Below are 27,983 nucleotides of genomic sequence, written 5' to 3'. Positions count from 1 at the left end.
TTTGGTTGGTAGCACCAGTGTTCCTGCTCCCAGATCTGTGCCACACTGTTGGACTCTCAGCAGCAGTGCGTTGATTCGCCTGCAGAGAGCAGAGACGAGCTCTATGAAGAGCAACTGTTACAGGAAAGCCTCAATTACTAAGAAAACGTTAGACTTTTAAAAGGATGAGAGCTTTATGAGAAATAATGTGACAAAACTACCCAATGTGACCTGTTCTCGCAGCTTTAATATTGCTACAGCAGCACAAAACATAAATCACTCTTTGCGTAAGTAGTTAATGTAGCCTCAACTTGTATTAAGACAAGTTCACTGTGGGGGAAATAAGAGAAATGTGGAACACTGGAGGGAGAGGGAGAGCTTAATTTATTCACAAAATTACAAACAGCGTGGAATTTACAACTCCAAAGAGGCACAAAGAACAACTCAAACACACGCGTGAAATAGAGCAGAAAATGTGGATTTAGAAATGTCTCTGCTGACATCCCAGCAGCTCGGACTCATTGAAATATGTCTTTCTTTCTTGGCTTTGAAACAGATTCTGTTCATATCAATGTCACAAGGTCTCCGGTATTTAAGAAACAAGCTAAACAAACATAATCCTTCTTCAAAAACAGGCCCGTTTTCCTGCGACCTCAACAAAACATTGACAGAAACAAGACATGACTCAGGAAGTTGTCACTTCTTTGTTAGTATGCGCACATAGCAAGAGCTAGAATGTGCTGCTCCTCCTCCTCTGTGGGAGCCTTTCCCTCACTTTCTCCCCCCCAAAGTCTTTCTTTCTCCAAAATGTTGCATACCCAAGGAATTCCAGCAGGCCGCGAGGAACAACGTGAGAGTCTTTCTAACCCTTCAGCCCCGTGTCAGCACAAAGGCCAAAACAAACATACATTTGTTTAGCAAACGGAAACGGACAGGGCCGTAAATCTCCAGAGAAATGTTTCAGGGCTGGTGGGGTGGGGGGTGGGGGGGGGGGGGGAAACGGTTTAGCAGAAGAAACTGAAAACATCTTTCAACGTAAAAGAGTTTCCGGTTTATCTTTTTTTGGACAATTTGAGTTCGTGAGTGAATTGTTTTTTTTTATGGTTAGAGGCTGCTCACGATGCTCTGCCGCTTTGTGGTCATTAAAACATAAATATCATATACACAACAAGCAATCCATACACTGGATCAGTTTTTTCAGTACAGCCAACATGGGGACGGTAACATTTTGATCACTTTGTGACTTCCTATGGGTTTTGTTGAAAACTTAAAACGGCAAACACCGAGAGGAGTTCTGTCTTTCTGTTCTAACTAATCTCTACACACATGACATTAAGACATTCATGATTTCAAACACACACACACACACACACACACACACACACACACACACACACACACACACACACACACACACACACACACACACACACACACACACACACAAATACACATGCTGCACACAATCTGGCGTAGAGCTACAGCTCACATCACCGATGCCTCTGGCTGAAGATTCAGTACAAAGAAATTAATACATCTATAAAAACAAATGCCAAATATTAACAGATGCAGTTCTTAAAACGTGAGATTCTTTCAAAATTAGAGAGAAAGTCATTTGATTCAAGAGTCTGTCTTCATTCAAAGCTGTTTAACTAGCGTGTAAATTTAAATAAACTTAAAGGTTACATATGTCTAAAAAAAAGTGTTTCAAGTATCACGTGTAACCTCTGCGACGAAGGGACATCGGGAGAAAATACTCAGTGATATAATTGTTGCGTACTTATAATCCTCTTTAAAGAGCTTTAGCACCTCCTTATGAGGAACCGGTCCAGCATGAAATCAGAGACTTAATAACATTAAGTATGAATTGAGCTGGAAAGGTATTTCAACAGTCCGTAATGTTGCCGGGTGTGCTCATGTTCCTGTTTTAAGTTCAACATTCCTATTTAAACAGATGGAGTAAGGCTTTCAACTGAAATGACTTGAATCTGATTTGAAGAAATGTGCATTTATGTATTATTACAAAGTGCTTCTTTTTTTTTTTTCATTCACCCTTTTTTGGTTTTTAGTGCCTTAATTTGAAAAACATTCAAAAAATAAAACATTCACAAAACAAAAAGATGAAATGGACTAGATCTATTGTACATGTTAGCGACATGACACAGCTCTCCGACTACGCTGCTCCATTGAAGCCTTCTCGCAGGTCCAGATACAATCTTAAAGCTTATAATAGGTTTCCACAGGTGCAGATACAGGGCTGTAGCGCTACCGTCTCATTGAAGAAGTGAAGGACAGTTTGCTGAATTGCTAAGGGGGGGGGGGGGGGACGTAAAGTTTCCACACAGGAGCTCTAATTGGAAAACGTTCCACAGCAACACCAACGTCAAGGCACACAGAAAAAAGAAAAAAAAACAGCTCATTCCTCTGTTCAAAGTCAACGGGAACATGTGCGACACATTGGGGAAAGTCTTCAGGTGCACGTTGCACAATGGGCGGAGATCGGGTGAGTGTCCCGGGCACCCTCGTTAGATGGCAGAAAGGCAAGAAGCTTCAGTCTCAACGGTCTTTATTGCTCATCTCACGTGCAGCCTACGTAATAAGAGAGGAGCAGCAGCAGGTTCCCCAGACGCCCTGACAAACCTTTACAGGACAAAAGAAACTCAGAACAGAGTGCAAAGTGTACAGCCAAAACTCTCTACAGGTCTTTTTTTTTTGAATAAGCCATCCTCCTTCCAAGGTAAGTCAAGGAAAGAGGAAAAGGAGCAATCTGTGCTTGCGTTGCTCCTCCCTTCACCGATGCAGGCTGTTGGAAAGGGCCTCCAGCTGCTCCTCTCCCAGCCTCTGCTTCTCCTCCAGGTCCTTGTGCCGGATGAGCAGCGAGGCCTTGGTCTGGACGAAGCGCCGGTAGTCCCGCAGCTGCTCGGCGGACAGCTGGCGCGACAGGAAGGTGGAGACCAGGTTCTCTCTCCGGTCCAGGTTGTCCTTCAGATCTTGGGCGTCCTCCCTCTGTTTGCACAGCAGACGGTGGCGACTGTCCAGAGATTGCTGAGTGCAGAGGCAGAGAATGAAGACCATGAGTTACACCTGATATAGTTAAAAGGTTACATTTAAATTCTAACCTTATTCTGGTGTTGAATTCATGCCTTGCAGAGCATTAGACACATGTTTATAACATCAAATGGATCAGTAAATATCCTGCTGTGAGCAAAGTCAAACAAATACAGAATTTGAAAGGACTGCTGAGAGAAAATCTGAAAACAAATAAAGTGTCCAAAACTATATTTTGGGTCATATTTGTATATGTAATATGTTGTTTGATATAATAGAGAGCTGGGAAAATTGCAAGGTCATGTTTCAAACAGCCACAGGGCAGGAGGTGCAGTTTTACCATATGTCAACAGAGGGCAGGGTAGATATAAATGTCATCGAAACCGGGCTGGAGTTTCGGTGAGTCAGTGTAAATACTAGTGTTGCCGATAACAGCAAGAATATCAATGAGCCTCTGACAAGCCCTCAGTATGCAGCACGTTCAGCCAGGCTGTTACAGACGGACAAACTGACAAAGCGCCCTTTCAGGGATGAATCTAGAAATCGAACGCTTCCATGCAAACACAAATTGATGCCGTAAATACTGGGGACGCATAATGAAACAGGATATTCAGAGGGAAAACAAAGCGGAGCACAGAGCTCAAGTCAGATCCTGTGACGCAACTCACGCTGTTTGAATTAAAGACCTTAATGACAGTAAAAGTGTTCCAATGAATGGTAGCTACCTCAGATGCAGCATGATGAAATTTAAGGAGTTAATTCTCAGTATATTAAATCGAAAAGCAGCAGTCCTATCAAACTGCTTTTATTTCATAATCTTTGAACATCTGACAAAGCGTTTGGATTAAACACAGATAAACTAAAAATAAAAAATGGCAATCACACACAGATAACAACATTTTTTGAATTCCACAGGGTGACAAACCTTGCACTCTTTTAAGTCGCCCTTAAACGTTTTCCAAATGGCATGTGTTTGCTGTTCTAGAGTAAACAGAACGGGAGTATAGCTGAGGTCATGGGAGCAGGCACACACTTCTAACACCCGGGGTCATCTTTGTCACCAGAAGCTCCAAACGAGTTGCAGTAAATAATGACCTTAAACGCACGCAGCAAGAGGTAAGTGTATTACCATCAGACTGTTACGCAACTTTGACAAATAAATGAAGGAACAAACTAATAAATCACTCATGCAGGGCAAGCTTTTGCAAGCCTTGTATCATGGCCTACAGACATGAATGACAAACAAAGGCTGTCTGGAAGATAGGAGGAATCTTGAAAGGGACCCACAAAACCTTAATTTGTGAACCCATTGAATCCAAAGAAGGAGGATGAACCCCCCCCCCCAAAGGTTTGCGTTCCTCACCTTCTCCTCGGCATCTGTGTGTTGGTCCACGGTGCTGAGGGCGTTCTGCACCCTGGCCAGCCGAGCAGAGAGGCACAGCAGCAGGCTGACCACCCTCTCCAGGTCTCCTATGAACAGGTTGTACCTCTCTAGCTCCACAGGCAGACAGCGGTCCCGGACCAGCACCTCCAGGGCCGCTCCGTGGGCCACGTTCTCCTGAATCTCTGTCTGGAGGGCGTCCCGCGTCTCTTCCAGCGAACGTAGACGCTCGTTGATGTACGATGCTAACAGACGCTGTTAATGTCAAGCAGAGGAGGTGATGTGTAAGAGATTTTAGATACACATGGTGGAAAAGGGCCAAATGGAAAATAAGTGGATAAATAATACTTAAATAAACAAAATATTTCATATCTACTGTAGAATAAAGGGATACTGTTTCAAGAGTGAATGTGGGAGGCACTCAGGAAGAGGGGGAGGCTATCTGCTAAGCTAAACATTAGGCAAGTGGGAGATACTGATAAGAGGCAGACAGTACGTCATGTGATAAGAAACACACAACTATCTCAGGCTGAAAGGAGTCCACTTCAGGCCAAATAGCAACGACATGGTTTCTATCTGAAATCACCACAGAGTTAATGGTTATGGTTAAACGTCCTTCTGTCCCGTCTGCTTTCTTGTCATTTGTAATGTACATGCTGCAAATCTCTGACTATTTTAGAGACATATTGACCATCCACTATTTTGCACAAATGAATAATTACCTTCTTCTCAGTGAAGTCAGCTTTGCTCTGCAGGTCTGCACGCTGAGGTTTAAGGCCGTCAGGAGCAGAAGGACAAGGCGATGGTTCGGCCGCTGCCACCATTTCAGCGCTAGAAGAAGAAACATGTGTTTCGGTCAAGCTTGCTCTTTTGCACCCTGTTAATGTGCCACTTATAGTGTCTTCACAGGTAACGTACGCCACGTTATGGTATCAAGTTTCATAGAGAAACCTCAAACCAGGAATCCTAATCAACTTGGCACTAAAAGCACTATTTCAATTCTAAACTAGTTTTAAATGGATTATTATCTCAACCTACACAGCTGTGTAGATACAAGATAAAGCGTTTACACTTACAGTCACCTGAAAGAATGGAAATTTATGAAGCAGAGCAAGTAATCTTACATTTCTATGCCAATTAATTTATAATTTCTCTTATCTTGTTCATAATTTCACAACAATTATTCTCAGGGCTGTGCTCTCTAACACCAGTAAAATGCTCTCAATGGAAACTACTGGGAATGTATTTATGACTACCAGAGGTGGGTTGAATCTAACTGTTGCGTTCCAGGACATTAACGTTTACCTTTCTGCAGCTCCTTTCTGTTCCTGTTTCTTCTTGTAGTGCTCCTCCATCAGCAGCGTGTCCTCTGACAGCAGCTGCTCCATCAGCATCAGTGCCGTCTTCCGATTGGCCAGTGGGTAGAGCACTCTGGCCAGCGATTGGTCGGCCTTGACCGCCGCTTCCACCAGCTCCTCCCACTGAGGTCTCTCAGCGGGCCTGTCCGGGCTCTCCGTCTCTGCCTCCGGTCTTCTCCTCTCCTCTATCTCCCGGGTTTCTCCCGACTTCTCATCTTCCGTTTCGGGATTTTCCTTCGCCTCCACCTGCTGACTGATGTCTGTGTCGGAGACGGAGGTGCAGGAGGACACAGAGGTTTCACTTGTCTGCGTTGGAGGGGCCACGCTGGTGGACTCGTCGTCAAAAACGTCCGTCAGCGGTGAAGTCTGGACTTCCTCTTTGATCTCTTCCTCTGGACGGAGGATCCACAGTGACGGATCCGTGGTGACGCCGCAGCTCAAAGACACTTCATGGTTTGAATCAGGCTGTAGGGCGACGTTGCTTGGTTCATCCACGGACTGCTCTCTCTCTGATCCAGTCCCAGACAGAGAAGTGCTGACTCTACTGGAAGCCAAAAAAATTATAGTTAAGAATCACACCTGGCCAAAATCGAATAAGCTGAATCAGAAAAACAACCTCATGCCTCGAGTTTGTTTTAGTTTAGTTAGCTAAATGGTGATATATTCAAATGATGACAATGCAATGCATGTCAGGAAGTTCTAAAAGAAGAAAGTAGCACGTTCAAAAAAGTCAAATCAATTAACTGGACGATACAAATGCTGCATTGACGTTGAGTCTAATCTTACCCGGAGCTAGGCGTGTTTTCACAAGGAAGCTTTGTCTGGGTGGGGGTGGACGTGGTGGATTTGATCTCCCTCTCACTGGTCTCTAGACATCTGGGGGAAGGTGGGTCAGATGTAGTCTCGCTGGCCGGTGTACTGGACCTGAACCCGTCTGTGACCGGGCCGTGAGAACCAGGAGATCCAGAGTGAACCCTGGCACGGGAAGAGTAGCAGGAGGCCGGGGAGGTGGATCTACTTGGATTCTTTGTTCCTACTGTGGCATCCTCGCCTGGTTCTGAGTTCTCCTTCAACAGAGACCTTTTCTGGGTTTGGTTTGGTGTCTGTCCCTGGGTGCTCGTCTGACCAACGATCTCTGGTTCTTTGCCCACTTGCTCCGTTACATTTTGTTTCTTCCTCCCTCGGTCCGGCCCCTGGGCTTCTCTGACTTCCGCAAAGAACGGAACACCTCTCTTGTCTCCGTCCGGTCCTACTGGTCGAGTCGAATCCCTCCACAGTTGATCCAGCTGCTCGGAACTTTTACTCAAGGCTGACGGTCTCGTTAACTTTGATGCCCCGAGCTCTTCCATGGACTTCCCCCTCTCTGCGACCACGCGGACACGCTGCTGGACCTCAGCAGCTGGCTTTGTTAAGGAGTCCTCAGTGGCATTCGTCTGGGGACTGACATCGACAATCAGTGTTTAAATGTGAAACAAAAGCCATCAATTTATACAAACAATGATAGAACGTTGAATGAAAACAAAAACTGCTAAAAGCAACACTTTTTATATGCAACTTCTTTAAAGGCAAATACAAATTAATCATACACACGCTCTGTAAAGGGTTAGAATAACAATTTGATGTTCCTACAACTCATAATGTAGTTCTGAGAAATAGGTCAACTCCTTGAAAATGGTCGAGTCGCTGATTCTTCTTTTACAGCCGATGCATTAATCTTTTAAAAGGAATGCTGGTTTGCTGGAGCAGGTGGGTGTTGACTTTTCAGTGCCACAATGAATCAAGTGGGGAGGATTTATAGTCTGTTGTTGCACACTCACTGACCTAATACTCTCCTCACCTAAAACCACTGAAAATGTCCCACTTTGTCTGCAGTGCTGGTACATACCTCCAGGTTTCCATAGCATCAGCTGGTAATGGATCCTCCTCGTAGTCGAGTGGCTACAGACGCAGAAGAAAAGACAAAAGGCAACACATGAATTACACTTGAATCTGTAGACACTTAAATTCTTCTGAATTTAATAGCAAAGATTGTTCTAATGGTAATTTAATTGTATATATTTGTGATGGAAAGCTTATCAGACACTGACTTTAAAGTAACATGTCTTGTATTTTTAATCGTCTCAATCTGAACAGACTTACCTGAAATGCATGTGGTGTGGATGTGGATCTGATCCTGAAGAAACTGGGTGGTTCTGGCTGGTCCAAGAGACTCTCCACTGAGGCAGCCTTCCCCTGAGCTGGACCTTGGCTCTCCCTCCATCTGGGTTTATTCAACTGGCCAGCGTACTGGCCTGAACAAGACTGAGCGGAGAAGAACTGGGCATACCTGTTTTCATGAGAATTTTAAATACAATTTTAGATGATTTGATCCATACAACAAAAAGCATCACACATCTTGCTCTCTGGCTCTGCTTCTCTTTCGTACCTGATGGAGCTGGTGGAGGAGTCAAGGATGCGGCCCGCAGAATGGGGTCTGGGGAGTTTCTTCTTGGTGTTTTTGCCTTCATGATTCCCTGATAGAGGCCTGGGAACCCAATCGAAGGGTTTCTCCCCCAGAGAATGCCTCTGTCTGGATGGAGATGGTGTCTGCGGCGCCGGTTGCTGTGGCTCGGCCACTTTCTGGCCCGTCTTACGCTCCATGTATGCCACCAGGGCCTTCTGTTGCAGATGTTTTAAGTTTGTCTTTGAAGCGCTAGGGGCCGAAAGGGCTCTGCCTCTTGTCTCAAACATCCTCCTCCGTGCTGCGACCAGTCCCTGCTCTCCGTCCTGCCAGCGTTCCTCTCCATCGCTTTCGTTGCCAAAGGAGCGGCATGCAGAGTGGATGGGGGCACCGCCGCCGCTGAGCTGGTTGAGTTTCTCTGGTTCAGAGAAGCACATCTTCTTCTGCTCTTGAGTCAGTCGCTTCCTCCCACCGATGCGTGCTACCTGGGGCTGGGCCACATTCGCCGGTCTCCCGTTTTCCTTTTCAGTCTCTTTGTCCCTCTCCTCCCGACTCTCCCCGAATTCTTCTTTTATGCTTCCCCTCTCTGTCTCCTCAGAGGTCACAGAGGGAGTGAGTGTGTCTGTGGAAGTCTCAGAGTCCTGTGATGGGGAGAAAGCGTGAATCACGGTGGGCCTCAGCTCGGGTTTTGGCCTGATTCGGTGTGGCCATGACAGCTGCAGGTCCCTCCTTTTAAACGACGTCTCCCTTAGGACCTTCGACTGGGCGTCCTTCAGCTTCTCTTTGTAGTACTTTTTAAATGAGTCATCCAGAGTGTTGCAGGCAACGGAGATAACTTCCCCTCTATCTTTGCTGCTTGTGTCGCTTTTCGGAGCTCTCTCCTTATCTTCAACAGCCACGTCTTCATGACCTATTCTGTTTGGGATTGCTTCATTGCCTTTTATGCTGATATCAGCATCCTTTTTAGGCTGTAACGCTGCCCTGCTGGCTCCAGTGAGGTGGTACAGAAGCGGGGTTGTTTCTTTGTTTATCCTCTCACTGGCTACATCCATCAATGGCTGCCGTTTCCCTCTCTTTGCCTGCTCCTCTCTCTTGTGGTAGTTGGGCTGTTCGTTGTTCATCAGCGGGGTGACCTCCTTCGTCTGTTTGGTTGAATGCGGTGGACAGTTTCTGTCAGGTCCACAGTAGAATATAGGGTTGTTGGCAGTGTGGCGCCCGATATCTCGACTCTGAATCGTGTCGATTTCTTCTAAGGCCTCGAAGCTTCGAGAGGACTGCGTCGAGATGTAGGACAGTCTGTGGTTCTCCTGATCCGGGCTTCTGGAGGAAAGGTCCAAGCTCTGGGAACTGAAGGTCTCTCTCTCATCTGGAATTACACCGCTGGACGAGCGAGAGCTCTCTTGGAGCGGTCGAAACAAATTATCCATTGTGCTGTGGCTTCTTTCTTTTTCTCTTAGCCGGTGTGTCTCCAACACGGTGGAGCTCTCGCTGCCAGCCTCAGACCCACACACAGATGCAGAGTGCGTCCTCGATCCGGATTCAGACTTACACACTCCTGTGACAAAGTAGAACTGACCCTTGTGCTGGATGCTGCTGTTGATTAAACTCTGACCAGCATTCCAGGGGCTGGCAGCTCGAGTTGGCTCTGAACCAAGCCAAACATGAGCCGAGTCCGCCCTTTTGCGTTGACTCTCAAAATGGCTACTGCTACCACTGGACTTGTTGGGATGGTCTCCATTACATCCACCGCTGCTTGAGGGCTGTCTGACTTTCAGGTGCTCGGGCTGACTCGTGCCTCGGGGAGGTGATCGGCCTAGGATGTTTGTTGACTTCTGTTGCTCAGAGGCCGCTTTGCTATCCGTGATGAAAATGTATTCTGGGTTCAACGGCGCCCTGGTCTGATCGTGAGCCTGGAGGCGGGGGCGGTAGCTTGGTGGCTGCTGGGCCTGCGGCTGTTGCTGTTGAGAGCCTCTCCAAACTGAGTAGACTGGGTCAGAAGTTAAGCTTGATTTACCCGTGTCTGGGTTAGCCGTCTCAGGTTTTGGGGTATTCAGACCATGGGGCTGTGGATGGAGTCGGTTGTGGGGTTTGGGCTGTTTTTGAGGCTGTGGCTGCTGGGGTTGAACCCCAGTACCTTGATGGTGGACCCTGCTGTTTTCCAAGTTTTTTATGGCTATAAAACTATCCAGGCGTGCTGGGACTGGAGGAGGATGAAGAGGAGGGTAAGCACCTTGGGATGGAGCCCCCAAAGGCCCCTCTTTTTTAGAGAGAGCTTTGTTGTTGGTATAGAGACTGTTATAGCCGTTTTGGTTGTGGTGGTTTACATTGGTGCTGGTATTGTTGCGATACTGCTGTGAGATCGCTTCCACAGAGCGATAGAGCTGGTCCATGGTCTTTGAGTCAGACTGCAGGACCTGGGTCGGATGGTAAATGGATTTTACGTACTTAAGGTCAGCATAGTGGCTGAAGGAGCTGGACTGGAGGTCGTCTGGGAGAAAAGGAGAGGGGTAGTCCGGGGCAGTTGACCCGCCAGAGAAGGAGCTGTATGCGGAGTCTCCTTTGCCGTGTTGGTGGTGGGTGAGTTGGTCGGCAATGCTGCTGTTGGACTTGGCTGGGGAGAGCCGGCTGACAGGCAGGCTCAGAGGATGCAGGTCCACGTTGCTCATTCTCTCAAAGTGTAAGTTGTAGGAATCCATGGAGGACTGGGGCGGATTGGCAGGAAGGGAAGGGCAGGGTTTGTACATATGACGTACGTGTATGTGCGCTGATGCATGTGTCTTCCTTGTGGCTGAAACTGGGGAAATTACCACTAACGCATTTGCATCAGGTTGTCCGTCACACTTGTCGCTATTTAGGTCATTTTCCTTCCTCTTGAAGTCTCTTGAAACGGACTGCTCAGTAGCTCCTGGGGGAGGAAACACAAACACGGAACAAATTTGTTATCAACATCAAATCTTCACACTTGCTGCTTTGCAACGGCATGACAACTTTACACAAACACACATGTTTGTGTTAGATTGTCAACTTGGCATGTCCACTATGTTAACGCCAGACACAGCTACATACCCATATGAAAGAATAAACACCTTCATACCTCATCTTCGCTGTATGCGAATTCTCCATCAGCTACCCTGCAAAAATAGCAGCTTTCTGCTCAAACACTATAAAGATCCCAGAAAACAGTTAGTCACCACAGAAAAATCTTTGCCTGGCATTTCTAGGTCAAATTCCTTTCGTGAAAGACTATGCTCCACCTGTTATAAACTGCAAAGACAAATCATAAACCTCTAGTTGTACTCTTCTCGGTTAAAAAAAAACCGGGGTGCACGTTGCAGCACACGTATGGAAATATGTCAGGAATTCCATATGGAGCTACAGAAATCTGGGAGGATTAGTCATGTGATGGATGTATAATGCCTTGTTATACAGAACTGAGACCTGTAAAGACTTTTCTACCTTTTACCCTCATTGTTCTTGGGACAGAAACATATGCTTTACCTATTTCTAGACAAATAATCACCTAAAATGTAACGAGTTGGGCAAGATTAAACTGTCACTTAACTATACAAGCACTATGAATGAGACTGAAGCCTTTACAGCGTATTATTCTGAGCAAGAAGCTGTAATGTTTTGCAGATTGCTGGAAAGCAATATCAACCAATAAAATACTTGTAAATACCACTTAATCAATAGTCTTTGGGCCTCAATCTGAGGCTTCTGCATCACTCATAATCTACAGGCCATTTGTTTTGACTGGGATTCATCTTTTAATGGCCTGAAACCAATAAAGTTCATTCTTAATTTCAGTCTATGGTGGGCTTCTTCATACTCCTCGAGTACTTTTTTCCCCCAAGTTTCCCTATTTACTGTTGAAGTACAGTTAAAAACGTACAGAACAGAACCCTGCTGCCATCATAAGCTATCCGAAAACTCATCCTCAGTACAGAAACCAGCCCCTGCAAGGTAATGATATGTTTATGTTTTATGGTGGACTAATGATAGAGTAGATGGAGTCTTCTCTCTCCCATGACATGCATGCCTTTCCATGACCCTGTCATCAAGTTGAAGCTACATACCTGTCGTGCATGTACACAAAGGTCAACGCTGCCAATAAAAGAACCAGCTAATCAACTCTGACGCTGCAGGATGAGAGTCGGGCCTCAGCATTGATGGAAGAGCAATAAAGGCTGTGGACGAATTAAAGTTATTCTAGCCAACAAATATAAAAATCCTGACGTAAATGACCACTCACTAACTTAGATTAACAACTCAAAACTCCTTTATAATCAGTTCAAATGAGCAACATTTTCCCAGTATTGTCATGTCTGGTTGCCGAGCTGAAAAACCCAAATCAGAGATGGTGGTCGTTTTGCATACACACAAAACCCACCTCCCAAGAGCCGTTCAAACTACAGTGTTAAGGGGGGATTCCATGTGTTTATGAACACTGATCTGTGGTGTCTGCGAGTGTGTGTGTGTGCGTGTGTCTGTGAGTGTGTGGGGTTTCCAGCCCTCCTCTTCCCTCTGCAAAAAGAGAGGGAGCGCTCAAGTGGAAGTGATGGAGGGGACAGGCAGTGGCAAAATGTACAGAGAGGAGGGGGGGGGGGGTCGACCGGCCCAGACAAATACCCTCACACGCAAACCACAACAACAGCAGACAAGAGAAGTGAACAATGACAGCCGGAGAGCTGAACACAAGTTGGAAGGCTGGATCAACAGTCACAGCAGCGAGGCAGAAGGCTACCAAGCCGCTCAGAAATGAACCACTTGCAGACTGGTGTGAATGGAAGTGTGTAAAGTTCAGAGAGCACCGTTAGCAAGAAAGAAAGAAAAACTCACCCAAACTTTGAGTCTAAGTCGCTGACCTTCCTGATTTCCATCTGAGAAAGAAAAGTGTCCTAAGTTACAACTTAAATAAGGATTTGCTGAATGATCCACGTTTTTTTCTTTTCAGAACATCTTTCTTCTCTCTAAAAGAGGGACCAGACCAAGTAACCAGGAGAGCTAGATATTAGAGAGAAGGACTTCTAGCGAGTCCCCTTCTACCCCCACCGAGACCCGAAGCTGCCTAGCGGGAGCCACTGATTGGCCAGCCGATGACGTCCGGCTCTGCGATGCACAATGAGCGCAGCGGAGGGAATATTTCACTGCCGCAGATAGCTGCTAGTGCTGCCGGCCGCCTGAACAACAGAGAGAGAGAGAGGGGAGGAAGAAAAAAGAAAAAAAAAAGAGAGGCCTCGCATTCCTGGCTGGCTTCAAAGACGGAGCAGAGGCCGGGCGCCATTCATTCCCAAGGCCCTGAGCCCGGCACATGGAGACTAGCCAAGGCAGGAGGGAGGACGGAGGAGGGGAGGGGGGTATAGTGGTGGGTGGATGGGTGACCTCCCAGCCTCCACCCAAGAAGAAGAAAAAAACTGTCACAAAGACTAACTATCCCCCACCATTACCCTCATTTTCTCTCTTATTCATGATAACTATTAGTCTGTATTCTTCTATTCTTTAAAACCCATTTAAAACCCAGTTAATGGCAGTCGTAAAGAAATTACACAACTAACCATCAACCTGCAGCAGAAATCTCTAATACTCGCGACTAAGACTGACGAAGGTCATCATTACTGGAATTTATTGTAGAAGCATTGAGTTTAATTCATGTAGAAATCGCCTCTTTTCAATTTTTCTACAGAAATAGAATCTTGTTCACGATACAATCAGTGTGACAGTAAAAATGAGAATGACACTTAATAGATAAGAGCTGGGCTTTATTGCATCATACAGATGAGGTGGCAACTGTCTTATCTGAACATATAGTACCAATTCACTAAAATAGCTTTAAAATGTTGAATACACAATGAGACACAAACTCTCTCTCTCAATGACACGTCATACAATGACCCTAGTTGCCCTCTCTATTGTTTTCTACGGTGGCTGGCAGTGCTCATGCTGGTCTGTGCCGAGTTGTTGTTACTGTTGGCACAGAGTCAGACAAAGTGGTGCAAAGAGCAGCGTCGATGTGCTGTTGTTGCTTTTACTGCTGCTGCTGTTCCACCTGATGACAACGCAACGTTTCTTTGTGATGTGGTACTGAAACGGGGAGAGATGTGCGACTTTAGCTTTAATATAATTTTTTTTAAGATGCAAAATTAAAAGAAAACCCAAGCTGAAAACGCTTGCTATACAAGTTGTTTTATGCAGTTTCTATTCCGCTTTAAGATGATAATAAAGGATTTAGTGAGTCACATTCCACACTCCATAATAGGGGTCAACATTAAATAGAGATGTGTAAACAAGGATAAGCTCACGACCACTTACTGCCAGCTAACTGCGCTAACTAAGTACTGTATCACGGTGGAGGCGGGAGAGAGTGTGCCTTAAGAACCGCAGGAATTTAAAGACCATGTGTTTTTAAAAACAAACCCAACGAGGTCAGGAAAGGTGTCAGGCAAGTTTGAAAGATTGGATTTATAAAACTAATGAGGGAGAGAGAGAGAGAGAGAGAGAGAGAGAGAGAGAACACAGAGTGAGGGTGATGCGAGAGAGGAATGACGGATGATGGGGGGGTGTTAAATTCTTTCCGATTTTTTTTTTTTTTTTTTTGTCATTCATTGGTGATTATGTGTTCCAGCATGACCTTCCCCATGCAGCCACGAGACTGGACCACCAGGCGTCTGAGAAGCCAAAGGCAGAAATACATGGATGGAGAATACAGAAGCAGGAAGTACAGGGGGACGAAACAGACGCAGCAGAACCACTACAATGAAAGGTGAGAGAAGAAACAGGGGAAGACACAGGTATGAGAGAGAGAGAGAGAGAGAGAGAGAGAGAGAGAGAGAGAGAGGGGGGTGGGGGGAGACGAAAGACACGAGCAGGACATTTGGGAACTACTGTGACTAATGCCATGGTAGCCAGCCAAGCAACAAACAAGCCAAAAGCAATAAGCTTGTTAGCCCTGCTGGCCGTGTTAAGTCTGCGGATAAAGATGATGATGGGTCGACGGACCTCTGAGCTAAATGGAAAACTGCTGTTAGCACCGGTGCTCTCAATCAGAAGCATCCACCAGTGAGGAATAAGACTTTAAACTCAGAAACAACTAATAATGCATTGTCATTGCATATATGGCTGCAATCCATTTACTGTCAGTGTAACAAAACTGATATTTTAGACTGGTCTGTAGCATCAGGGCCGGACTTAATTGTAATGACTGTCAGCCATCAGTGATAGACGTTGGCTGAAGAGGCGTACAGTAACCACTAGAAAGGCATCCTGAACGTTAGCTGGTGTCTTCCAATCTGAAGTCATTAAAAACTGTTCTGCATTAAATGGATGAAGGAGGCCTCACACACTTTAACACTGCACTATGACTTCACCTCTGGATTCCAGTCTCCCACAGGACCTGAAAGACATCATGCCTATTGTCCCCGATCAAACAGAAACAGACAGGAAGCTGTTTTTGAAAAGGTGGAAGTGGCCGGCTGCTGACCACTGACGGAGCAAAGCATCCATTAACGGGAAAAAGGGAAAGCCGTGTTGCCGTGCACCGTTATCGCCGACGTCTGCGATGCAATCTCTCCTGCATGTGCGTCAGACACAAAAAGACATGTCTGTGAGTGTGCAGGGGAGAGAGACCGTGGCTGTGTGTTGCCGGGCAGTGCTCACATCGCTGTCTAAAATCTCTAACTGATCAAGACAAGCTGTCACACTCTAATAAGCTCTGCATTCCTGCCTTGATCTGGCCTAAATACTTACTTGACAATATTAACATTTGGACTATTTAATTACATGTTGTTCAAAAATGTTGCATACACCTAAATAGACCGACGACGGCAGGGCAACTTGCTAACAGCCCTGCTACCACACACACACACACACACGCACACATTATGCAACAAGGTCGATAAGAGTGTATTAATATTATTCTCCGCTCTATAAAAAAAACAGTTTCTGTATCCGCCCTCGTCAACCATTAACCAGGAACAGCAACGTGCCCGGCAGCACCGAGCTTTAAACCCGAACACTCTGTGAATGATAAACTTTGTATTACTTGCAAGTGGCTTCTGAGAAGACAATTACTTTTGTATTAAGGACCCCCCCCCTGTGGGGGGTCTGCAATATGATCTAGTCACGGTGAATTTAACTGGATACTGTAGGAATGCATCCACACTAGAATAGTACGAGGCTGCAGGCGGTAGGAGTTTTGTTTGAGTGTAGGTGCGTTCGGTCTAAAAATGGGGCATGCAAATTCACCCATTACTGCGGCGTATCGTTTCCAGTCTTTGGTACGTGTATTAAAATCTGAGAACATACTATTCAGGGTCAAAGTCGGATGTGGAATGATTATAAAAGGACGTTTATGGAAGCGAACGCGTTACCGGGAACTTAACACCAAACTGAACTCTGTCAAAGTGCCACGTTTTAGACATGAAATAAAACATGTGTCTTGCACCTTTAAGAAGAAATAACATTCATTTGTGCTCACATGTTTCACTGGCTTAAAACAAGGACAGCAGCTAATCACATCTCTTTAAAGCAAAAAGATTGCCTTATTCAGAGCAAAGGTGTGATACCACCAAGAACAACAACGAGGGAGCCACAGCGACAAAAGAGGGCGGGAAGCTGAGGACAAACACCACAGGAAAAGAAACACAATAGCAAACGACCCACTTCCTGTTCAAAAGGTGGGAAAAGCCTCAATGACTCCATCATTGCGGGAAAACATTATCCTTAGAAAGAAAAGAAACACATCTATTGTTCTTGGGTCCCAAGTGTCTCCTATAGCTGAGGCTGAGATTGGTCAGTTTGGATGAATTCATCTCATCAATCATTCATCTCACAGTGGCTTCTATCTCATGACTGAGAGTCTCTGATACACTCACCACTGAATCACTGAAACAGATGCTAATATCAGATCAAATACTGGTTAGAGGAACGACAGCATCAAGACAAATTAATGAGAGCACATATGGGGCATCAGCTTTGTGTTTCATAAAATGTCGACATGAAATGTCGCTGAGCAAATAAGTCCGAATACAAACAGAGTAAGGAACAATGAAGTCCTTCTGGAAGCCGCTAAATATGTACATTTTTATTGTTTTATTGTATTTATTGTTACTTATGTATTATTTTCACAATTTTGAATACAGTGACTTCTGTTCTGCTGAGCTTTGAGGATCTAGTTGTTTACCACAGACGACAGTACTGAAAAGTAAATCAATAAAAAGACAATTTGCTTGAATGTTGCGTCTTAAAGAAGAGTGAGTTGTTTAGAGTTTTATGAAGTTGTGGTGTATGCACAATTCTACTTCTCTACTGATACTGAGCTGATGCAGCGGTTACTGTCTAGGTCCGTCTATGATAGCAGCAGATATCCAGAGAAATATCTCAACATCTATGAAGTGGAGCGGGACAAATGTTTGTGCAGACATGCATGGTTCCCAGAGGATGCATCCTCTCAACTTTGGTGATCCGCTGACTTTTCCTCTTTCACCCCCACAAGGTGAATAACTTGGATGATCCCTGAAGTCATAGATTTAATATGTCAATTACAAATAACCAAATATCTGAAAAACAAATGGCCTTCCCATCAGCCTCAGCTGTACTTTATGCTTAGTGCCAATTGGCAGATATGAGCATGTTCTCGTGCTTAACTCACAACGTGTTAGCGCGGCGATCTTTAGCATTTAGCACAAAGCACCATTGTGCCTCAAAGAGCACTCGATATAGAGGAGAAAGTGACAGACGGTGAGACTCAGCATGTCTGCCAGACAACTTTAAACAACTAACAATATAAAAACCATGCAATAAAACCATCCACTATCGGTATTAGGTAAGCATGGGGACAACATCGATCAGCAGGTCAACCACCTGACACTTTATGGCGGCATGGCCCTCTGACCCGCTGTGCCGTATCACTGGTTTGGTTGTTTGGCCCACTGAAAGGAATGTGCCTGATAAACAGCTAGGGCAGGTACAGCAAACAGGTTGTTGTATTCAGTACAGGGCTCTCAGTTCAAGGATGTAAAACTAAACATGCAAATCAAAGCATCAGACTTTCAGTGGCTTGTTTTGCTCTGTTTATCAGAAAAATGTTCACATATGAGAATATGGAGCGCTGGATTTTTCTCTAAAAACGAGGCTTGGAAGTCACATCCAGTAAGGCATCCTGACTATTTCCCATCAAGAGGCTATATTCAATCACAAGGACATCGTTTTAGTTTCAATACCCCATTACATAATGACATTAGATATTTAAGCCTGCAGTGATGGGAATATGCAAGAGAACAAGTGCCAGATCAGCAACGCGCCAAGGGCAATTTCTGCAGAGAGGCCTCAGCGCCAGTGGTGAATTGCCAAAAAGTGTTAAGCAATAGCACTGAGTGACAGAGTACGCCTTCAATTTGGAATTCATCTGACTTTACTTAGTCTTCTCCAGACATTTCAGCTCCAACAGATGGACGCGCTGCGTCTATAGCCTCGGGTTATTTAGACGCCGCACAGCAACATCTTTCATGGGAAAACACAGAACTTCATCCCCATTTTTCTGCAGTCAAACAAATCATAAATCCCCACATCAACACGCCATCCTTTTCCCTTTCAGACTACATAATTAGGACTGTGTGTGTTTTCCCCTCCTGTAATCGTCCGACCTCCTGGAGTGGCCAAAGTCAGGTTACAGTACTAAATGACCTGCCGAGCTCCACGACAGCAGCATTCCTCGTACGGCCTTATTGCTCCCCTAGACCCATCTAATATGAGGCAATTACAGCCAATGAACGGACATTTTAGACCACAGAATATAATGAAAGCTATACAGGGACTAGTTTAAAGGGGGGGAAAAAACACACATTACAGTCTCCAGTAAATACACTCCCCCACAGCTACCCGAAAAAACCTGCTAGATTTAAGCATGAAGCAAAGTACCATTCTGTGCTTGTTAGGGGCCTTGCACACCCTCACAGGTCTTTTCTCTCGTGTCTGAACGCTAATACGAAGCTACAGCTAGGCAATTAGCTTTGCATAAAGAGTAGAAACAGGGGGAAACAGCTAGCCCTCAGCCCTCAAAAAATCACATGCACACGAATGCTGCACTGACGTCAGAGGGAAAGGCTTCCCGAGAGCAGGAGTCGTTCATGCGTGGAGCTCCTGCTGTTACACTCTGACATCATGTCTGGGGATGAAGGAGAAACAGCCGAAAAACAAAAGAGAAATACGAGGATAAATAAGAATAAAAGGTGTGAGAAACTGGGTCAGCGTCAACGATCTAATACGGCGTGATGAAAGTGATTAGACGTGCCTCTGATCTCCCCTTTCATACCCGTCAGGATGCTTTAAGCAGCATGAAAAAGGACAGTCCAGATACAGGACAACAAGGAAGCGTTTGCTCAGTGTGGCGCCAGAGATTTGAATTGCAAAAGAACCCGCCGGTGTGTGAGGGCGAACGGTTCAAATTCACTTCCCCCACTGACCCCAACAACATATCTGAGCAAACACTTGAGAACGACTGTCAGGGGAAATAAAGGACATAAAAACGTGTCCATTGCACAAGTGTGCAAATTATCCTGAGCTCGTTAATCCAAGAGGAAGTGATGATCCATAATGAAGCAGGTGAAGATACAGATGTCTTGTGGGTAACAGGTGTCCTTACATGCAGAATTGTTCCGTTCTTCAAAATCCTGTCATTTATTGGCCTCTCTAATCTCTTTGTCTCCTCCTCAGTCCACTGTTCTGTTTACCACTAATGTCTAAAACACAGGTGAGTGGAGTACCGAGAGCTTTCCCGTGGAAAACGATACGTTTCAATGTTCACAATTGTTTCACCTGATCTTCTTTGCTGATTTTAAAGTCTGAATGAAATACATGAGGAAATATTTACTTTGCGTTTATCTACCAAGTCCAGTTCTTCGTGAATCATCGCTGTAAAACACACACAAAAACTGGGGCGAATCACCCTACTGCTTACACGTATCACTGTGGTCAGAGATCACTTTGGCTCTCTATTTGTCCAAATAAGCACTTTTTGTCCATAAACTTTGGGTACTGAGACACGTTTAACTGATTGGTCCAGAGCAGACCACAGCAACCACCTTGTGAGGCACAATTTGACACAAAATAGCAGATGGCTTGATCACATCCCTCGAGGTATCCGATTCAGCCAAAACTGAACCATTTCTGGTGGCCTGAGCTGTTTAATGTATGTGCAGAGCTGATGAAATATCCTCACTGAAGTCCACTGTGTTGGCTAAAGCTCAATTTATTGCTTGAATTCAGTTTAAAAGTTTGAGACGGACCGTGTCTTTGGCTTCCTCGCATCCAAAAACAAACATCCAAAAGCTATATGGAAAAAAGAACTCGCAAAAGAGAATTTAAATGACAGCTGATGACCCCTCAGCAGCTGTTATTACACAATGAAGCATCAGCCATCATAACTATGAAAGGCCTTCATTTGGGCCCCAAACACACAAAGGGACTCGTGTTCACTGCACATGAAGCCTACCGGGGGATTCTTGTGTAAAATGAGCCCTTGAATAAATGTGATTTAGTGGACAGTTTAACGCTGGAAAAAAAAAAACTGCAGCTTTAAATTTGAGAGTGCAAAGATCTCAGCTTTCAACATGTTCCTCAATGGCTTCTCCATGCACATACTGCACAAACTAGTGCTGCTACAGTTCTTTAAAGCACACCAGCTGACAGCAACAGCCTTTCTGTCATTAAAGCAGCAACAGCTTCTGACATTGAATTCATCTTTTCCAGGTGGACACTGAGTTGACCAGTGTTGTCATAGTTCAGACCATGAAGCTGATGATCTCACACACACACACAGCCAACCATTTTTTCCCCCTAAATCTCTCAATCTCAGTAATCCTGGGTAAGCGCTTTTCCTCCTGAGAAGTTTGCTTTATGCTGCAGAAAGCTATAAAATGAAAATAATGTAACAATGAAAAAGAAAATGATTGTTTTATCCGGGATTCAGTTGCTCTTTGTTAGCGCTGTCGCCCGCGTGGATTGTGATTTTGCGGTCCTCCCACCTCCGTCTCAGTAGATTGTGACAACACGTGTCGGAGCTCTATTGAAAGAACAAAGTGAGTCTAATGTGCTGATCATTAGAGTCCCACCTGCACCGCAGGCTACAGACCTCAGGCTATAGATCTCCCATCATACCTGCGCCTCTGCAGACACTGCACACTTTGTGTTAACCTTTAATTGTCCCGCTTTTGAAACTCATACAGTTGCCTAATAGCACTGATCGTCGCGCTCGGGAGTGAAGTGATTTCTAATCTCCATTGTGTTTCCACCGTGGTTCATTTTGGGGGAGCTGATCACAATGGGCTCCTTTTACTGCTGGCAGGGCAGGTTTCCTACCTCAGAGCGAGGGATGAGAGGCGTATTAGAGGCGGGAGGGGGTTAAGGCTCTAAAATAAATTACACAGAGATTAAAATTCACCAGAAAACTCTGCACACACTCTGGACTTTGTAACCCGGGAGAAAGAAAAGCCTGGTGTGGTAGTCAGATGTGCTGCCTGAGGAAGGATTGATCATAAGAAAGGGGAAAGTTTCCCCTTCTTATGATGCAAAGAAGTGAAAAATACTCTCTCGTGGCAATTATCGAGGAATTTTTTCACACCTAACTTACTTTAAATCAGTGTCCTTTATCTAATCAACTGGCACGCTACTTATCAGTAATATTTATTCACTAAGCCGTTTTATTTCAGCAATTTAAGAGTGAAAATATAACCGAGAGTCACAACCCCCGGTGTCGAGGCCACTCGAGCTCCGACTGGACACACACATAAAAATAGACCTGAAGCCTCCACTTCCTGTCATGTCAGACAGCTGTAAGTGACTCTTTTATCCCACGATATCAGAGCCACATCACTGCGCCCGTGACCGGCTCAAGTCTCGCTGACCTCCCCTCACCCACACCTCCTCATCAGGGGGCTGTGAAACGTGAGCAGGCCCTCCAGCAGCCCTGTTCACACAGCGTGTTGTGGAGGTACAGTGCTCACATGAACCCTCAAGCAGACACAGAGGATGAGGGGTGACGCTCTGTGGTACAAACTGCAACAGAGCACCTTTCCTGACTCCATGACGATATTTACATTTAAGAGTTTTGTCTGTCGTCTCTCTACACTTCCCCCAAAAGCTAGAGAAAAAGAAGTAAGCTGCCTATACAAGGTTACTCACACACATGACATATGACACTGGCACATCCCGATGGGTCCTATAGGGCCATACAATAGTGTAGGTGTGGTCCTGTTGGATAACCACACACACTGTCCAGCCCGCCCTCAGGGGGTCTCGCATTAGTCAACACAATAACCTCGGTCAGCCGTTTGTCTCCTGCTCGTCCATCTGCTCTATGGGACCTGAAGAGGCCTCTCTGTTCCCCTGACAAAAGAAGGACCGTCTGAGAACACCTCATCACAACTGCAGACCAGTCGGTGGTCAAACCCAGGTAAAAAGAAAGAAGAAAGAAAAAGCCCTCTGGAGGAGAAGACACGGGACAAAAGGTGGTGAAAGAGAGCTGGGAGGACTGTTAATATTTGAGTCCTTTTTTTTTCTTTTACTATAAATAAGTGACTTAAAACGCTTATGTATTGCAGGAGGGTGTTTTCCCCTTCAAGGCCAATAACTGCAACAATATTAAACCAACTTGTAACAGGGTAGGAACTCGTAACTTAAACCTGCAGCAACTTCCTCAACCTTCCAGTTTACTCATCCGGCAGTCATTGAGCATCATTAGTATTTAATTAGTTGTATTTCTGGCCACCTGAAGAAGCTTTGTCTAATAGTCACTCTCCTTTGAGCTCTATGTTGCTCTTCACAAACTCCTGAGGGAAAAGTCTGGTTCTCTATGTGCTGAAAGCTCCACGATGGTGACCTCCATACAAAAGCCATAATACTTTAGAGGAAAGCCTTTACAGCGATTACGGATATGTCGGTCACGCCAAAGGTTCTTACACTGAGCCTTCATATTTATGACTACCGCAAAAAACAAGGTCACAAGTTTTATTTCCAATTTAGAAAAAAAACAACACACCACAATGAGATAATTGTGGTTAAAGTAATATTTACTCACTTCCAGTGTTCATCCTGATTAGCTATATCCTCATAAATCCTTTCGCAGCATGCCAGCTCGCTACAGATTTTCCTCCCATTACTTATTAATCATGTGGGACAAATGTTAACTTGTATGTGGCGTCTTAAGCAGGCCTCCCTCTTCCTCCTCAGCGCTCTGAGGTTAGAGAATCACATCTTCATCTTTATTGTTATTTTTTCAGATGACCTTAATTACATAACTTATAATGTTTTAACATTTTGCTAAGATGGTTATTTCTCGTTGGTAGGGTTAAAGAGACCTTCCTGTAACGACGTCATGCGCTCTAAGCGTAACTGAACACCTGTATGTCACGATGACACACTCAAAGGTGCATTCATCGTCTTATCAACCTCTCCTGGGTCACTGGTTTCAAAACAGAGCACGGCGTCATGATGACTTTCACAAACCTGGATGCCACTCCTTATGCTAACTGTAGCCTCCATGCTAACTGCAGTTTAATGATGATGTTATAGCACAGCTATGATGTACCGTACTTCTAAAATATAAAAGGTTCTTCTGCATGAGGTAATGTCTTGAGCTTATCTCTAATATGTCATCCTGAACAGTCGAACTTTGTTACCCATTAAACCCTTGATAATAACGGGCCAGATGGACTTTGGGCAGCTGATAGTTTTCACATGGTTGCTCTACTTTAAGCACAATCTCACTCTTTTTGGGGCTAAAATGTATTCCTGACCCCCTTGATATTACTTTTAATTAAATCTTCAGTTCTTATTAAAATATTACATATAAAAAACAACTGCTGGTACTTGATCACATCAGCTGATGTCTATCTAAATCATGTTTCATTACAAATCCTCTCTTGTGCCTGATTAAGTCAATCATTTCACTGTTAAAAGACACAATTGAATAACACATGTATTTCCCTGAACCCAGCAATGCCAGTGAAAGTCTCACATCATGCATAGTACAAAGGCTGAGGTGGACCGACAACGAGATCACACTTCCATTACGGGGACGTGTAAACATCAAGAAACCAACAAGCTGTTAACTTATTTACAAGTCTGACACCTTCCTGCTACATCCGTGTCCATTATCTCACTCTGACACCTTCAATAGCTTTCAAAGAGTGATGATGATTTCATCACAGCAGCATTAGGCTATTTGATAAAGGCATTTCCATATTATTTTTTAAATCTGACATAAAGTATCCCTTGCATGATGCTACCATTGCATTTGGATCACTTTTAGCAACATTTTCACACGTTTTTAGAATGTCTTTGGCGAGTGCCTCCACTCCTCCTTATTGCTGCTGAACCTGATCTAACCTCACACTCACACAGCCGAACCAGTTAGTTCATCCTGGTAGAGGTGGGCCGTGTGAAAGGTCACTGAAAGAATGTAAACATCCGAGTGAGAACCACACACACACCGAGATTCATTCTCCACTGTTAAAGGAACAACAAACCCCACGAAGTAAAAAAACAACTACAAATCGCATCAGTTCCAAACCCCCAACTAGAGCCTGAAATGTCCTAAAATGACTGCACGATTCAAACGTATTCTATTTTGTTGAACTTTGTTGCTGTTTCTGCAGCACATCTTGTTGTTACCTGAGAGAGAGAAGGAATAAGAGAGACATACGGATAACGAGCTCATGTTTCAACGCCCAGAGTAGGTTTACATGTATGGCCCATGGCTTTGAGACTCTATTTGCTTTCATCTTTTGTTTCTGGCTTCCTTTCTTCTTTAAACTTCCTGCAAAACACACTCAGACCACCACCTCCTGCCATCACATGTACGATACAACCACGTGTATTGCAACGATAGCCAAATGTGTGTATTCATTGCCACATGTTTGATTGTTTTTGTCTCTGTGTCAACTTACAACCATCCGCAGCCAACGGCTATTCCTAGTGCAACCTCTGATGACTTCCGGATCAACAGGTGTTGGATGCTGGCACCTGTGTGTGGAAGGCGGATGCATGCTTTTCGGTTTGCACGCCTCTACGAGTTGTCTGTACGTACGCATGCATTACACCTACGTGCACGTCTCCTCTGCACAAACTGTCTCCGTCAGGGTCCAGGTCGGACTGTGTGGGTGCAGCGGAGTCGAGCCGGGTCAGCGGCCTGAACGGGGGGGCCTCCTCCTCCTCCTCCAGCAGCAGCACAGAGGGGCCAGTGTGCTCCTCCTACTCCCAACCATCTGACCAAATGCACCGCATGAGTGCTTCAGTTTCAGCCACAGCACAAAACACCAGTGTCTGGTTCCCCCCCCCCCTAAGCAACACTGCCACAGACGCGGGCGCCTTTTGTTCCCCACTTTAAATAAAACATAGTGCAGTCATTAGGCAGAAAGGCCCTCCTGTGCATAATTCAGGGCCAGGTATCAATTTGAGGCGAGGAGGTAAGGTTAAGGAAGGACAATAGAGTGTTGTTCTCACAGTGCTGTCGGACAACTGATATTGCAGAAGTTATGTGCAACGTAGAAATTATATGAAAGTGGCAATTAAATGTGGTGATAACAGTAGTTTGGGTTGCAGTTTGAATCCAGTTCATAATATCCATTACAGGGCTGCAACCTGCCACTAACCATCATCTCCATCATCGATGACTCTGCTATTAGGGGACATTGACTTGCTTGTAAACATCCAAACATATTTAAGGTGTGAACTGAGAATTATATTTTTTTCTAAAATATCATCTATTATTTAAGATACATTTGAACGTGTCACGCTATAGCTAAAGATAAAACAGATATGAGGAAACCAAACTGCAGCCCGAGAAGGCCTCGAGAATAAACACATTTTAATATATTTTTAAAAATGACAAAACTTACAATTTACCTACTAAGTTACAACATGAAACTGAAGCAGCAACAGCTTGATATTTTCAAAAATAGAATCAACCGCAATGAACACCAACAAGGACTAATTGCGTTTGCTCCAAACAGAACTGAGATCAGCTGCAGCTTTTATTTTACTCCTGACGAGAAGCACAACTTTTAAAACAAGTATTACCGATTCCCTTGAAGCTGTTTTGACTGGAAATAGTCTGCAACAGGTTTGACAGTTGACAACCGAAACTGCAGAGCCACAGCGATACTGGATGCACCTGCTGCTACCAAAGTCCCCTTCACGTACCTGCTGACTTCCCGGTCACTCCGCTGCTTTCAACTCCTGGTTTCTCTCGGGTGCGTTTTTCCTCTCCTCGAGTGAATTACGGTAAAAACAACAACAACATAAATTAACGGACAGATTCACTTCTTTTTTTTTTTGTAGTCGGCTAACGTGCCTCACCGCCCACCCCGGTAATGAGCTTTCCTTTTTCCATCGCTCGCAGTTAGCTCACCTTATTCCCTGAAGAGGGAGAAGCGGATGAAAGGTGACAGATGACCACGTTGACCAATCAGATGCGGCGGGAGGCGGGAACGTTTAGGATTACACGACACGCTATTGGTCCGTTTGTGTCAATGGCGGAGCAGTGGAAAAGGAAATTTCTCTGGATTGTTTTGATGTTCTGTAGTTCACTGGAAAGAGGCAGAAGCTTAACCAGAGCAGTGACATTAGGCTACTAAACTCACTGAAACCCATGTGGTGTAAGTGAATTATTTAACAAATTAAATATTCATGCTGTAAAGGAAAATACTAATCTTTCAAATAAGTAAAAACTGCCAAGGCAAAATAAAGAGAGAAAAAAAAGCATCAGTCTCCATAAGAGTTAATGTTCTCAGGGCAGCGCAATGTGGATTGGAAGGAGCTAATCATTCCTAAGAGGCTCTGCAATGCACAGCTATACAAACTACTTTGAATACCTTTGTTTCATGCACAGAAAGATTAACCAAACACCATCTATTTCTTGTTCAAATAGACACAACTGAGGCTGCTTTGTTTGGGTGGCTCAGGATTCAGTAGAAGAACTAAATATGAACATCTTCTAGGCCACCACCAATATACTCATCATTTCAATGACATGATTGCATTTCCACTGCAATCATGTCCATCAACAGCAACAATAACAGTGAATGTAATAACAATCCAGTGATAGCAAGGCTGAAAAAGATAAGACAACAGCAACGACAGTAGCAACTCATGACCACTTGGTGGCAATTTATTCTCAGAACTGACGCACCGGCCGGCCCTGTTGTCAGAATAATGTGTGAGCCCAGAAGTGAAACTAGAACACAGGTCACACACCGCTGCACCAGTAGGTTAGTACACTAATTAGCAGTAGCTATGTAACTAAGTACATTTACTTACATACTTGGGGCATTTGCATTTCATGCGACTTTATACTTCTCCATCTCAGAGGGGAATATTATACTTTTTACTCAATTACATTTAATTAACTACAGGAGTTACCTAGCAGATAAAGTTATTGTAAACAAAACCTATGGGTTTATGAAATACAATGGGTTATCTATTAGTACATAAATTAAAAATGAGCTGACATTTCCTGCTTATTTCCAAATGAAAATGTTTAGACAGCGTTGCAGTGTTTTATTTGAGTAACAGTGACTGTAAACATTCATTTTATTTGTTTACGATACCTTCAGGGCATCTTTACGTTAATTGTTCAATAAATCATGTACAAATAAAAACAATTGTCTTAATTAGGTAGTCAGGAACTTTTCCCTTATTTATACCTCTCTTATTTCCCCAAACACCAGCCGTTGGCCAACTTAAATATCAGGTAAACAGGTTCAGACGTCGCTGAAGACGAGAT

General features: G+C 44.6%; 1 protein-coding gene across 3 annotated transcripts; it reads right to left on the bottom strand.

The window, feature by feature from the left end:
- Nucleotides 1-206: 206 nt before the first annotated feature.
- shroom1 (shroom family member 1) lies at nucleotides 207-27,919 on the bottom strand. Of its 3 annotated transcripts, XM_076102514.1 has the most exons (10): nucleotides 26,402-27,919; nucleotides 13,046-13,086; nucleotides 8,192-11,111; nucleotides 7,906-8,092; nucleotides 7,652-7,704; nucleotides 6,553-7,206; nucleotides 5,714-6,310; nucleotides 5,131-5,239; nucleotides 4,391-4,663; nucleotides 207-3,024 (listed from the first exon to the last, which is right to left on the bottom strand). In XM_076102514.1, the coding sequence occupies exons 3-10, from the start codon at nucleotides 10,948-10,950 to the stop codon at nucleotides 2,770-2,772; spliced, it is 4,887 nt and encodes a 1,628-aa protein (XP_075958629.1). In that variant the 5' UTR covers nucleotides 10,951-11,111; nucleotides 13,046-13,086; nucleotides 26,402-27,919; the 3' UTR covers nucleotides 207-2,769. The 3 variants fall into 3 exon arrangements, with proteins under 3 accessions (XP_075958629.1, XP_075958628.1, XP_075958631.1); XM_076102513.1 differs by lacking the exon at nucleotides 13,046-13,086; XM_076102516.1 differs by lacking the exon at nucleotides 13,046-13,086 and having other exon boundaries at nucleotides 5,714-6,307.
- Nucleotides 27,920-27,983: the final 64 nt, after the last annotated feature.

This window comes from Anarhichas minor, unplaced genomic scaffold (assembly GCF_050575085.1).
Source record: "Anarhichas minor isolate MPS153535 unplaced genomic scaffold, ASM5057508v1 ptg000027l, whole genome shotgun sequence".
Lineage (NCBI taxonomy): Eukaryota > Metazoa > Chordata > Actinopteri > Perciformes > Anarhichadidae > Anarhichas > Anarhichas minor.
The sequence above is the reverse complement of the archived record's forward strand: the minus strand, read 5'-3'. Positions and strand labels throughout refer to the sequence as shown.

Coding starts and splice junctions, on each gene's coding strand:
- shroom1 (XM_076102514.1), bottom strand. CDS start 10,950: ATGTACAAACCCTGCCCTTCCCTTCCTGCCAATCCGCCCCAGTCCTCC. Junction 7,207..7,651: donor GATGCTATGGAAACCTGGAG/GTATGTACCAGC, acceptor TGTCGATGTCAG/TCCCCAGACGAATGCCACTG. Junction 5,240..5,713: donor CAGAAAGGAGCTGCAGAAAG/GTAAACGTTAAT, acceptor TTCTTCTTCTAG/CGCTGAAATGGTGGCAGCGG.